We start from the raw sequence: 15,673 nt of genomic DNA on the forward strand, positions 1-15,673 counted from the left end.
TTTTAGAAGTTCCAATTTGGTTAGATTTTGAGTTACATTTCAATTTCATCATTAAGTTTTAAACCATTACAATTTTATTGGAGGAATTATGTTTTGTTTTTGTAGTACAATAAAGGAAATTGAATTTTGATTTTTGAAAAAGAAAGTCATGCTAATTTTATGACTAAATATACTCATCTTTAATATTTAGTGTCAATGTCTATTAATTAATTCGAAAGAATGGAAAAAATTATAGTTAATTTATTATCACTATTTTTCTCACTATTAAATATCAATTTTATAATTTCACATTATAATAATTTAAAATTAATTCATCAATATCAATGTTATTGAAACAATTATAAATGTCGGAGAAACGGTAATATTTTGAAATTTAAAAATTAAATTAAAATAAAATTCGATATTTTAGGAAAAGGAAAAAAAAAAAGGCCGATGGAAATTATTTTAAAACTTTGTAATTGTACTTTATTATTATATGGTTTAGATTTGAATATATATCGGTGGGGCCATCGCCATTACGGGGAGTTGGGGAATTAGAGGGTGAAACGCACGAAATTTTAAGCAGAGGGAATCTTTTTCTTTCTCCTATTTCTTAAATCTTAATTTTAGGGCTACGGTAGGACTAGCAACAAGACAAACAAATAGGCCAAAACCAAAAGAAAATGATATTAAATTAGAAAAGGGGGAAAAAAAAGAAAAAGAAAAAGAAAATCACGTGTGGGTCCCAGCAAAATTTGCAAAGCAAAAGAGACTGCGGCTTTGGTGGTGAGATGAGAACAAGATGAGGTGGCATGTGCATCACGTGATGAGGAGCGTCCCTTCCCACGTGCCAAACGGTCGAGACGAGACTCATCCCGAGCCTCCCCCAGACATGCCAACACGACACGCGTCGTTTCTTTCATCCCACATGATTGGTTTCTCTTTTCCTTTTTTGTTTCATATACACAAATCCTTGCTTGTAGAAACAGATAGAATCTCTGCGTTTAGTTGGTAAAAGTGTGATTTTCAGATTTTCTTTTTTTTTTTTTTTTTAAATAGCCTCCTCGACTTTGAAAAGTTTTTAATATATATATATATATATTTAATTTATTGATTATGAAATTTTAACAGTTAGGTATTTGACTGATATTTTTAAATCTTCTTGAATCTAAATTTAATTATGAATTTTATTTTCTGTCTGTTGATTTATGAACTTTAGAAAAACGTTCAAAAAAATTTATTACCTATAATTTGATTAATTTTTAAGATGTATTAGATAAAGTTTAGAAAACTAAATTAATAATTTAATTTAATTTTGTATTAAAAAATAACTTTATTTTAAGGTAATTATTTTAAATGACAAAATATCACTCTCTATTCATAATAGACCATAATAGATATGAATATAATACTATTAGTATCTATCCGTCTTTGACATTTTACTATTTTTAAAAATATTTGAAAACAATCTTTAATTTTATTATTTATTAAAATTATAAAGAAAAGGAAAACTAAATTTGTTTATTTATTAAAATACTTTATTATTATTTATTTACAAATGTATTATTAATTATTTATTTATTTATTAATAATGAATTTATTATTTATTATTATTTATTTTAAAAAAATATTATTGTTAAATTTTCTCGAATCTAATTTTTATTTGGGTAGGTTTATGAATTTAAAGAAAATGTTGAAAAAAATTAATTACCCATCAAACATCAAATTAAAGTTGATGACTTTTTAAGTGTTTTTAAGCTTACCAGTGCAAGAGTAAAAATTGATGACTAATTAAACACTTTTTAGTATTTATGATATCTACTAAATAAAGTTTAGAAACAAAATTAATAATTTGACTTAATTTTATTATTTATTAATTAGGGTTTTTTTTTCACTTGTTAGACTTTTTTTAGTAGACTTGTTATTAGACTCGATAATCAATGGCATGTGAGGATCTTAGCTTGAGGCATGCTTCGTGCTTCACAACTATAAAAATATTTGGCCAAACTACTGTTCATATATGACTTTGTTTTTAGTGATTGTACGTAATCAATAATTGATCCTTTTTTTTTTCTTGAGGAATAATAATTGGTCCATTATTCTTTGCATAAAAAAACATTTGATCTCTCATTCTTATAGATGATATCGTAACAATATATATACCCACACACACACATATATATATATAAATAACTAGTTTTTTCTTTCCAATAATTCTCTTATCGTAAAATCAATTTCAATTAAGTGGTAATAATTTTTTAGAAAAAAATATCAATTTATGCCTCTAAACTTTGAGAGTCTTAACAATTTAAATTATAAAGTAATAATCGTATCATTTAAATCTTGAAAATTTATAATTGTATCAATTTATTTATTTTATTATGTTTTTTTAAATAAACATTGTGTGAAACTTATAATTTTATCACTTAAATTCATAAATTATAGTAAGTAAATCAATTTAGACTCTTAATTAAGTTTTTCTTTAAAAAATGTTCATGATTCTATATTAATTATCTATTTTATTAATTTAATATTTGAATAAATCTATACACGTATGAGAGTTAATTGAAACAAATACAATGGGTCAAGTTTAAAAATAATACAATAATAAATTCATAGTTTAAATTAATACTATTCTAAAACTTAAGGTTATAAATTGAAAATTGTTCTAATTTTTTAACAATTCAAACTCACAGAGTACATAAACTATAGGTTCATTTAAATTATACTCCCTACATTTTGAGAGCTTTATTTAAGAACTAAATTTAATATTTATTATATATAGAGACTAAAATTGAACAAATTATAAAGTATTAGGATCAAATTAGTATTTTAACTTTTTTTTATTGGGAAAAAATTAAAAAAAAAAAATTGTCCCTAAATTTTAGGTTTAGTTTCTATTTGGTTTATATATTTCAAAATGTTACACTTTTTATTCTTAAGTTTTGAATTGATTTCAATTTAGTACCTAAGTTTCAAAATGGTACGTTTTAAGTTTTTAAGTTCTGAGTTTTGTTTCAATATTGTTATTGGATATAGTTTTCACTTGTAATCTCGATTTTCCACTAAATACTCACTTTTAGCTTTTGACTTTTTTTTTTTTTTTTTTTTTTTTTTTTTTTTTTTTTGAGAAATGTCTTTGAAATCAATGTCTATTAATCCATATCATCTAAAAGAGGTAATTAGGAGAAATACTTGATTTCCCCTTTTGACTATTTTAATTGATAGTCATTGGGACATCTTAGTAATTTCACATTTTAATCATTAAAAAATTTCATTTATCTCTAATATCTTCTTCACATTAAATAAAAGAAAAAAAAAACTTACAAAATCACATTTTATTCTCTAATCTCTAATTCATGTTTTTTTAAAATAATATTTTATCTTTAATAATCTCTTATTTTCTTTAAAAAAAAGAAATTTTTTAAAAACAAAATATATTTTATCCTCTGATATCTTATTCACGAAAACCTTTTTTTTAAATCACATTTTATCTCTAATATATAAATTAAATAAAGTAAAAAATAAATTAAAAACGAATCAAATTTTGTCCTCTAACATCCTATTGACGATTTTAATAAAAATATATACATACATTAAGTCTTTATTTTGGAAATTTTGTTTAAACAAAATAAAATCAAATTATTATTTGAGATCTAAATTTTTTCTATAAATAGCTAATTCCACCCTTTTATTATCCATCAAGTATCTCCTTTTTTTTCTTTCCCCTTTTCCCCTTTTTTTTTAATATTATTAATGGGCTCTCCCTAGCTTCTTTGCTTTCTTCTTTGGTTTTTTTTTTTTAGAAATTTTTTATTCTTCTTAACTTCATTAATAGCAACATCTATCCCTATATTTTTATAGAAATATATAACCTCTCTCCCTTTTTATTTAAGGTATGCTCTCTTTTTCAATTTTGTAAAATCATATATAGTCATTTAATACAATTTTTTGATATATTTTTGTAGTTTTTTCAAATACACACGGGAAATTCACCTAATCGTCACATATGAAAATGATAGGTTCAAGAAATTTCTTAGTTCAAACAATTTTGAGGTCGACGAAGTGACAGAGAAAAAAGTGATTTTTTTTAATGCTTTCGTAGTTTTTTTTTCATGTTTTAATTTTTGTAAATCCAAACTAATGAGTTTAGAGATTTATAATATATATTTGTTTTTTACCTGTCTTTTTGTTAATTTTTTTTCACTTTTCAAATTCATTATAAATACACAATAAATTCATAAAATTTTAAATGAAGTTAAAAATCGAGAAGAAAATGGTTGCAAATCAAAATAAAATAAGTTTTTAGAGTCTCTGCTTGCATAGAAAAATTATATTTTTGTTAATATTAAAATTTGAAAAAAAAAAGATGAAATTAGAAAGATAATCAAATCATTTTTTTCAATTAAGAAACAATCGATATGCAATTTTATACAAAAATAAAAACAATAATATCTTGTTTTAATTATACTTTAAAATTAAAAGGATAATCACATTATCTAAATCAATTACAAAAATTAAGAAAATAATCAAGTCATCAAATCCAAAATAAATAAAATAGAAAAATATTATAGTTAATTTAAAGTTTAGAATTAGGAGGCTAATTAAATCATCAAATAAAAAAACATTTTTTTATTAAATAAAAAAATATCGAAAAACTTTTTTTAATAAAAAATCTTGGTAAAAAAATCAAAGTTTAAAATCAATAGGATAATCAAATCATCAAAATGAAAATGAAAATAATAATAATAATAATAATAATAATAATAACTAATTAAGAGATTACTATCCCAAGTTGTTGTTTTTTTTAATAATTATTTTGATTTAATTTAAAATTTAAAAGTAAGAGGTAGTCAAGATATCCAATAAAAAAGTTTAAAAATATATAAGAAAGAATTATCACAGATTTTTTTCTTAAAAGGAATTCTTTGTTTAAATGAAGTTTGAAATTAAGAAATAATCAAATCGTCCAAATGAAAATTTAAAAAAAAAAAAAAAAAAAAAAAAAAAAAAAAAAGAAATAGTTATCACAAATTTTAAGAGAAAATAGTATAAAATTAAGAGGATAATCAAATAATTCAATTCAAATATTTTTATATATTTTTTTTAACCAAGTGACCATAAATTTTTAAAAAATAATGATAATATTTGAAGTTCAAAATTAGGAAGATAATGAAATAATTCTGATTAAAATAATTTTTTTTACTAATGATAATTATCACAATTGTTTAGAGAAACGGTATAAAATATTTTAGTTTGTTTAATTCATATTTTCTTTTATAATACATTTTATAATAACAATTATTTTTTCTCACCCAACTTTCAAATTTTCATAAATATTTTTTTCATGACTCATTTAAAAAATAAAATGCTCTTATTCATAAACCAAATTTGTATTATTGAAATTTTATATTAAATTTTATTTTTAAACTTTATGTAATTTTTTCATGACTCATTTAAAAAAATAAAATGCTCTTATTCATAAACCAAATTTGTATTATTAAAATTTTATAATTAAGTTTTATTTTTAAACTTTATGTAACACGTGCAAAGCACGTAGTATCAAACTAGTTAATTTTAAAGTATATCATAGTTAATTAGGTTGCACTATTCATAGACGAGTCACGTAGCGGTTAGGGGCACACGTGCCCTCCTCAATTTATTCATCTTTTGTATTTTTAATATAAATGATAAAATAATATATATTAATATACACATATATAAAAGTTGAATTAAAGTAACAACAATGATGTTAGCTTGTTGACGTGTAGTGTCATTTGGTTGGCTATGGACAAAGATTTGATTCTTGCGATCATTTTATTTCAGATTTTGTTTTAAGTTTTTACCCAAATTTGTTATCTCTAATGGGCAAAAGTTCGACTCCTGTAAATAATAATAAATGAAAGTATATATGATATTTAGAATATAATAATGTATCATTTTTAATAAATAATCACAATATATATATATATATCGACAACAAGACTGGGGCAGTTTATAATTTTTTTTTTTTTCATTCTTTTCGAAATTAACTTTTCAATCTCAAGAATATTCGATTAAAAATGTATAGTTCCTTTTTTGCACACAATTTTTATATGAACGTTAATATAAAGGTAGAAATTGCAGTCACTCGTTTGGATATAAGAACTTGGCAAGTAAACCTTTAAATCTTCTTAGACGACTTTAAGTATTTCTATCTTTAAATCAATATAATAGAATGAAATATTCCTATTATTAACACTTATTAATATTTTTGTAGAGTTAATTCAAAATTAATATGGAAAGATGTTATAAAAGGAAAAATAACAATAGAGATTGTAGAGGTATCATCTTCTGAAGAAAAAAATGTTTTGGATTCTGATCGATCTTATGGTCTAAGAATCAAAATTAATGATTATTATTATAATATTCGAGATCAAGTTCGTATAGCATATTTACTAAAAGGTCATGGTCGATCTCAAAATCTTTTACTTTTCCACCTAAGAATCTTGGTAGAAAGTCAAGACATTTAATACAACTTGGTTAAGTGAATTTTCTAATTAGTTAGAATATAACATTTCATAGGATGTTGCATTTTGTTTATGTTGTTATGTATACAAACAAAAAACAATTGTAATGTAATAAATTAGTTAATATACGAAGTTATGATTTTTTTTTTTTTTTTTGTTTTCTTACATCCATTCATAGATTTATTTTTTTCGTTAGACTTGTACATATAGTGCCTCAAATATAAAATCACCGGCTCCGCCACTGGCAATATTCATTCATCATTATTTAAATTAATTTTAATCTTTCACTCCTTAACTATTTTAAATTATTTAGTATGCAGCTAAAAATTAAAGTGGATATTTAGTTAGTAAAAAAAAAAAAAAAAAGTTCAAAGTGTAGATCACTCAAATTTTAAGGATAAAACTTTAACATTTTTAAACATAATACTAAATTGAAATCAAACAAAAAAACTACTAAAAGTGTAATATTTTGAAACATAAGGACTAAATACAAACTAAACCCAAAATCTATGAACTAAAAAAATATATTTTTCTCCTTTATTTATTTATTATTATACTTTTTGTGAACATTATCTTAAAAACAAATATAATTAAAAGGAAGGGAAAAAATTGGATGTAACCATCTATTGTGCAACATCTATTACAATCAATTAAAAGTTACCACATGACAACTATATTTTAAAAAATAACGATTAAAAAGATTTTTTTTAAAGAAAATATCTTGTTGGTCCATAGGTTTCAAAATGTGACACATTTAGTTCTTTAATTTTTGAGTTTAGTTTCAATTAAGTTCCTTAATTTTAGAATGTTACAATTTTATCTCTGACATTTGAGTTTTGTTTCAAACTAGTTCTTATGTTTCAAGATTTACACTTTTAACCTAACTATTCACTAAATACTCATCTTCCATCCTTAGTGTTAATTTATGTTAATAAATTAAAAAAATCATTAGAAGAATTATAATCAATTAAGTTTCACTACTTTTTTTTTTTTATCCCTTTTAATATTAAATTAAAATTTTTACTTCATAACTATTTTTAATTAATTAATAGAAATTGGTGTCAATGACTGAAAGTGGGTATTTAATGAAAAAATGAGATTAAAAATATAAAATCTTAAAACCTAACGACCAAATTGAAATAAAACTCAAATTTCAAAAGTAAAATTAGAACATTTTGAAATTTAGGGACTAAATTGAAACAAAACTCAAAATTTAAAAATCAAATGTGTAATATTTTAAAAATTAGAGAAGATTAAAAAAAAAAAACTAGGTAGCAAAAAGATATTATTAGTACCATTATTATTATTATTTCAGTGAAAAGAGAAGCAAGGCTGCAGTTGTTAAGTATTGGTCTATTTAGAAAGAAAGGTAGTAAGGAGAAAGCGTGTACTTTAAAATAACCCAATGATTGGCATTTCCCAAGTTCCTTACTACCACACATTTTTGCCCTTTGTTTTTCCATTTTTATTATTCCCTTTCACTCTCAATCCACAGTTTTCACAACTTCACAACACACAAATCAACCAAGAACCTTCCAACGTGCACACGCCCACTAAGCCTTCATTTCAGCAACAACCACGGAATTTCAATAAATTCAATTATTCACTTATAATTTTAACTTACCACCCAAGCAAACCCAACTCTAAATATCTTCTCTATTAATTATTATTCCCTTTCTCATCCATTCTTCTTCTATGCCTTTTCTCTTTTCTCTGATGTTGACTTGTCTCTCCATATTTTCACATCTATAACTACCTTTTTGGGTAAAGCATACATTCAATTTCTTAAAGGGGCATTTTTAAGCAATTGGTGATGCTTCATACATAATTTAAATTTTATTTTATGTTTCTAAATTTACCATTAAATATAATTAGTTTTATGTTCTCCAAATTTAACTAGAACTAAAACATACTGCTCGTTTCAGGTTGACTTTGCAAGAAAACAATTTGTTCATAAGCATTTTTTCTATATTTTCTATGACATATATTTCTGTCATTTTGCTTGAATTCGTCGAATATTAGTCACATATCTATAGTGATAATCATTCTTTTAGGTCAATGTAATAAGTCTAAAAGAAAATATTAGTGATATCAATGTTGATTGTAAAAAATCAACTTACTTTTGTTAATTCACATCTATTTAGACGACAATTATCAACGAAGAGGAAAAAATACATCCAAAAAATAATAATGAATTTACAAAAAGATATATTAATATATCATCTTTTTTTTCCTCCATCTATAAAAAAAAAAGGAAGACAAAAAGGAAGAAGGGGATCTAAAATCTAAATCCCTTACATTACCCTTTCTAATAATCCAAAAGATACATTACTCTTAAAATTAATCTTAATCTTAATCTTCCTTCCTAATACGTAAATCAAAGGAGCCTAATTATAAATAATGTAAAAAAAAAAAAAAGCCTAAATATAAATTACAACAAATATCATTGTTTGCGTGGAATATACGCGCCTGACGATGATAGTGAAGCATAAGAGCAACGCGATGATTCCTGAAGTGGCAATGTGAAAAGTAAATGACTCGCAGGAGCCGTAGAAGAGGAAGATGAAAATGACGTTGTCGTGTCAAAGCTTGTTGTGTTGCTATTCTTTCGTGGCGGCTTATCGGCGACCTCCGCCGCTGTTGGCAGTTGGTCCTGTTGGATCTCCCGTAAAAGAGCCGCCACGTCTTTCATTGTTGGTCGGTCTTCGGAGCGGTCACTGGTGCAGAGTAAAGAAATTCCTAATGCTTGTAGTATCTCTTGGATTTGCGGGTCGGGTTGACCCTGAAGTTTTGGATCCAATATCAAAACTGGGTCCTTCTTCTTTTTTAAATGGTCTCTCACCCATTGAATCACGTGTTGGCCTTCGACAAATGATGAATCTGCTGGCTTTTTGCCTGTTATTATCTCTAGCAAAACGACGCCATAGCTATACACATCGCTTTTCTCTGTGATTCTTAGCATGCACCCGTATTCTACATACGCATAAATTTATTTATTTTAAAAGAGAAATAAATGAATAAAATAAAAATGTTCATTTTTCTCTAGAAGTATTTTTCTTTTTAAAATAAATAATTATAATTAAAATTTGAAAAATGAAAAGTGCAAATTTCCAAATGAAATGACATGCAAATCTTTCCAAAACCTCTCACCAGTCACAATCCTGCTGTCCCATTTCATTCTTATCCCTCAATTTACACCTATTATAACGGACAATGACTCTACTGTCTATATTAATTCAGTTTTATTGTGTATATACAAATACTTCACAGTACAATCAAGTTGCAATTTTGTTCTACTTTTAAATGATATTGGAGACAAAAATTAATTAGCTACGGTCAACATTATTTCAACATCTCTATTTACTATAATATTTACTATTTGCTACCGTTTTTACTATTATACATACATCATTTTTTTTATTCTTTATTATAGTGTTTACTATTTTCTTCTCAATATAAAATAATTTACACCTCAAATATATACTATTATAACTTAAACTAAAATAATCTACATCTCAAACACAAACTATTATAATCCAACTATAATAACCTATAATTATAATAACTAACTTCTTATCCCAAATTCCCAAAATTTTTGTTTCTCATCTTTTTTTTTTTTTTAATCATCATTAGGAATTTTAATTTCAAAATAAGTGCCCATTAGTAAAAATATTTATAAAAATTATAATTATTTATAAGATAGAAGCTAACCTAAATACAAGGACTTCTAAAATAAGGTAAAATATAGCAAATGAGTAGCAAAACTTAATACTATTTCCAAAATGCCTAAAAATAACTATTTTCAAAAAATAGTAAAACTAATTTTTAAAACTCTTAAATTTACTAAAATACCCTCATGCTTCACAATTTCAAAATGAGGTGATAAATTGTTTGTGATGGGAATGATATCATTGATACACAAATATCACTCATATCTATTAAAATTTTATCATCGATATTACTAATATCAAAAGTAGCTAAATCCGTTTCTAAAAATAAAATCTTAATCAATCTAAATTCTTGTCATCGATATCACTGAAATCATTAAAATCATTGACACATAAGTATTACAAATATTTATTAAGTTACGTCACACACACGTAATTCCCTTCAAAAGTAAGTAAAATGGGAATTAATTAAAAATCATAATAAATTGTCATTTTTTTCCAAAAGTTTAAATTATTTTCTACTTTTACAAATAAATTCGAGCGGGTTTTGCTATTTATAATTCCCCTAAAAACTATTGTATTTACTTCGTTTACAACATGATACTTTTGAAAAACGAGTTAAGGTGTACACAAATGTCAATAGCTCTATTTGTTAAAAAGAATAAAATATGTCATTATTGTAATTTTATTTTATTGTAGTAATTAATTTAGAGCTTACCATTATTTAAAAAATAAAAAAATATAAGAGCTTACCAGGTGCAAAATAGCCGTACGAGCCAGCGAACTGGGGGTTCGCGGAAGACGAACCACTTGGACCATCTTCAACCAAGCGGGCGAGCCCAAAGTCCGCCAAACACGCCTCGTACCGATCCCCCAACAGAATATTGTGAGCCTTCACGTCCCGGTGCAATATCGCCGGCACGCAGTCGTGGTGCAAATAAGCCAATCCCTCCGCTACTCCCAGCGCTATCTTGAATCTACTCTCCCAGTCCAACCCCACGCGCCCATTCCCTTCGTGTAGCAACGCGCCCAAATTCCCATTCGGCAAGTAATCGTAGAACAGCAACTTCGTCCTCCGATTCGCCCCCCACCCCAGCAATCGGACGATGTTCCGGTGCCGGATCCTCGCCAACGTTGCGATTTCGGATGAAAACGCCGCCGCCGAGAACTTATCTGATGATCGGAATCGCTTCACGGCGATTATTAAACCTGATGAGATGCAGGCTCTGTACACCACGCCGGTCTTGCCGCGGCCGATGACGTTCGCCGGCGTTATGCACTTGATTACGTCGGAGATTGAGAGATCGAGCTTCTGGTATAGTGTCACTTCCCAACCTGAGCCAAGCTCTAAGTCGCTGTCGAAGGCGGCGTCTGGATCTTCACCGCGGGACCCATTGAAGCATCTTCGACATGAATGTCTATCTTTGAGAATGATATAAACTGCTGCTAATAGCAGTGCGCACGCCGTGCACAGTAACACCACCATGGCCAAACGAGCCGCTAGCGTGTGGTGGCCGCTGCCGCCGTGGTTGTCGGTGTAGCATTTTTCGCCGGCGAAGCATAAGTCCGGGTTACCCGAGAGGACGCTCAGAGGAAGCTGCGTGAAGAATGGCGTCTCTGGTACGCGTCCTGAGAAATTGTTGTGTGATACATTGAGGACTACGAGATTTTGCAGGTCTGCGAGAATGTGGAGGTCACCTGAGAGTTGGTTGTAAGAGAGGTCCAATGACCCTAGCTTGTCTAAATTTGCAAACTCCGACGGAATCTCGCCGGTTAGTTGGTTTAAGCTCAGATTGAGACCAATTTCTAATGAAGGAATCTTGCCTAAGCTTGGAGGAATGTTTCCGGAAAGCTGATTGCAACTTAAATCCAGTAACTGAAGTTTCAAGCAGGAACCGATTTCAGTTGGTATAGGCCCCGAGAAGCGGTTGTTTGAGAGAACGAGTTTCGTGAGCGAGTTGAAAGATCCAAAACTCGGATTCGGCGTCCCTTCGATTTGATTATTTGAGAGATCAACGTACTGGAGGGAAGAAAGCTTGTTGAATTCTTGTGGAAGAAATTTTAGAGAGTTGGAATGCAAATCGAGGAACGTCAAATTTCGACAGCCGGAAATCTCCGGAGGCAACGCTCCAGTGAGGTGATTGTTTCCAAGGTCTAGGAAAATCAAGTTCTTCAAATTCCCAATCTCTGGCGGAATTTCTCCGGTGAGCTTGTTGTTATTGGCTCTGAACCGAAACAGAGACGAACAGTTACCTATTGCCGGCGGTATCACACCGGAGAGGTTGTTGGAAAGAAGCAGAAGCTTGGAAAGTTTTTTCAACTGGAAAATTCCAGTCGGAATTGAACCTGTCAAGGCATTCAGTGATAAATCCAATGCCTCGAGATTGCGACAATTCGAAATGGTGGGTGGAATACTTCCCTCGAGCTTGTTTTGCCACAAGAAAAGCAATGTAAGATTGGTGAGATTTCCCAATTCAGAGGGGATCGTACCAGTGAGCTGGTTATTATCAAGCTCGATGTGAGTGATTCTCAGACAATTTCCGATCTCCTTCGGAATCTCGCCGGATAATTGATTTGTACTCAGTTGTAATTCTTGGAGCAATGTTAAGTTCCCAAATGTTGAAGGAATGCTTCCTGTCAGGGAATTAATTGAAATGTCGATGACGAACAATTGGTCACACCTACCTAGCTCCGGCGGTATAACACCGACCAAATTGTTCTGCCATATTAGCACACTCTGAAGATTTTGTAACCTTCCTAACGAGCTTGGGATCTCGCCGGAGAGCGAGTTCTCGTAGAGATAGATGTTTTGAAGCTCAGTGCAGTCGCCAAGTTCATTCGGAATCTGGCCGGAGAGAAGTGCAGTATAGATTGCTAATGTTTGAAGTTTCTTGAGTCGGCCAAGACTAGCTGGAAGAAAGCCGGAGATACTTGTTTCAGCTAAACCAAGAATCACCAAACTGCTGCAATTACCAATTTCTTCCGGCACAGAGCCAAGTAAGTTCTTGTTTCCTCCAGCTCTAATCACTTCAAGCTGCTTCAGACTTCCTACACTAATGGGAATTTCGCCACTTAACTGATTGTCATAGAGAATCAACTCCTTCAAGTTCGTGAGATTACCGATCCCTGCAGGTATTGACCCTTTGAGTTGATTTGAATTCAGGTAAAGCTGTTCGAGATTTACCAAAGCGCATATTTCACTTGGGATTTCTCCAGTTAAGCCATTGTCACTGAGTTCCAAGCTACGCAGCTGGGTAAGAGCACTGATCTCTTTAGGAATTGAACCAGTGAGGTTAACTCCAGACAAGACGAGCCTGTTCAAGGATGACAATGGAGAGAAATTCAATGGAAGCTTTCCAGGTAAGTTCACGTACCTCAGTACTATTTCCACTACTTCTCTGTTTCTGTTGCAAGTGATTCCAAACCACCCACATGGATTTTCATTGTTGGGGTTCCAATTATATAGAGCCTCGTTTGATCCATTCAAACTTAGCTTCCAATTGAGTAGAGCTTGACCCTGTTCATTAATGGCGGAAGTTGTTAGAGGGAGGAAAGGATATAAGACTGAAAAACAGAGGATTAGGATAGATGAAGGGAGGGTCCATGAATTTACAGGCATTACAACTAAACTACAAACTCCAATGAAAGGAGAAACAAGAAAGTGGGTTTGAGCCTAGGGAGTGTCAAAAACAAGAGAAGCCAAATCATGTCTTGCGGTCTACGATGTCTTAAATTAGGTTCCCTATAAACTATTAAGCAAAAAACAATTCAAAATGCCTGAAATCCTGGGATCCAAGAAGAACAGCTAGGCCATGATGGTTGTGCAGAGGGAAAATGGAATTTTTGGTTGGCGTTTCCTTTGTAATTTTTTATTCATAAAGATGAGAGGTGGGAGGAAGATGGAAAACTGTATTTTAATTCAAAGAACTCCAAAAGAGAGAGAAGGCACAAATCACAATGAAAGCAAGTGACTTTGCATATTTAACAATTGTCCTCTGAAAAAACTTTTTACCAACAGTCAATTCGGGTGAATGCGATGAATTAAAGGCCAGATATCAAAAAAGTTTTGGGGTTTTTGTCACCTGCATTGCTTTCAGGCCAACCAGATGGTCTTAAACCATCATGGCCCAAACTTTATGTGATAGCGTTGTTGCTAAACATTCTGCTGGCTTTCAAAAATGTGTGTGATTATATTGCTTTTCTTCACGTTTTTAACCTTAATAAGGCTGTTCTCTTTTTGGAGTTATTTTTTCGATAAAGATTTAATGCAATTATGTTGTTGTACAGTATTTATTTTTCTCCCGTTGTTTTTATAAATGTTTTTTTTTAACTCTCTTTGTTTTTATCACGAACTTTTAATCTCTAAAAGAAAAGTCATGGTAATTAATGTTGATTTAATCTCACTTTAGTTTATCAATGATCTCTTTTCTTAAAGCAACAGAAATTATTTATCATTTTTAGGTTAAATTATAAATTTAGTCTCTATTCTTTTATGAAAGTTGGAGAAGTTTAGTCCATATAGTTTATAATTAGAATTTAGTTCCTACGGTTTGATAAATCCTTCATGAATAATCCCTATAGAATAAATTCTAACCTCTAAAACTATGAAGAATAAATTCTTTACTTTTTCTAAATGGTAGGGCCAATTTGCAATTTAACCTAAATATATTTATGATATTATATATATTAGGTATTATATTATATATATATATATATAATATATATATTTAGTTTGGTTATTGCCTTATTGGTACTAAAATATCTCTCTTATTGGGCCTTAGTTTTCCACTGACTTAGCCTCCCTTATCAATATATGCTATTTGCTACAACCTCCTCCAGAAACAAACAAATAAATCCCAGGTCCTTCATTATCATTGGAAGATTAGTAAAAATAAAAATATTGGTCTAACTTTATCCTGTCAAGTTTGGCAATACCAGAAGCAGTGATTAACAGATTTGAAGCCTGAACCATTCACATGTCATAACTCTAAATCTAAGATTTATGAACAGATCTGGGAAGGAAAGATAGAGGTTTGGATCTAATATATATATATATATATAAAAGAATCAAAGATGCGAATGCCTGTGAATCTGCTGCATAACCCTGTTTCATTTCACTTTATTTCTTTTGAGACAAAATTATGAAGTGAAAATTCCCCACTAGGAGGTTTTTCAGTAGAAAATTTCAAGACGTCATGTGATTTTAGATAAAATAAATAAATAGGCCAATCCAATCCAAAATTTAGAATCACAATTTGGATTTTGGGTTTTATTATGGAACGAAGTCACTTTCCTTGTGCCTATCTCGTGACCATGATGTGGATTTATGTTATTTTAATCACTGTATTTAAATTTTGTGTTTGTTTTCTTCTCCAACAAGGAGGTGGGAGTAATTTTAAAAACCCAATAAAGCTTCGCTTAGAACAGCCTTTTGGTGAAGATAATCAAAGTCTTTTCTCTCTCTCTATCTCTCTCCTTTTTTGTATTCTTTATTGTCATTTTTTATAGAATCTATTT

General features: G+C 29.0%; 1 protein-coding gene across 1 annotated transcript; it reads right to left on the reverse strand.

The window, feature by feature from the left end:
* Positions 1-8,721: 8,721 nt before the first annotated feature.
* On the reverse strand, positions 8,722-14,824 carry LOC120071053 (LRR receptor-like serine/threonine-protein kinase). Its single transcript, XM_039023058.1, has 2 exons — positions 10,910-14,824; positions 8,722-9,461 (listed from the first exon to the last, which is right to left on the reverse strand). The coding sequence occupies exons 1-2, from the start codon at positions 13,773-13,775 to the stop codon at positions 8,932-8,934; spliced, it is 3,396 nt and encodes a 1,131-aa protein (XP_038878986.1). The 5' UTR covers positions 13,776-14,824; the 3' UTR covers positions 8,722-8,931.
* Between the last annotated feature and the right edge of the window lie 849 nt (positions 14,825-15,673).

This window comes from Benincasa hispida, chromosome 2 (genome assembly GCF_009727055.1).
Source record: "Benincasa hispida cultivar B227 chromosome 2, ASM972705v1, whole genome shotgun sequence".
NCBI lineage: Eukaryota > Viridiplantae > Streptophyta > Magnoliopsida > Cucurbitales > Cucurbitaceae > Benincasa > Benincasa hispida.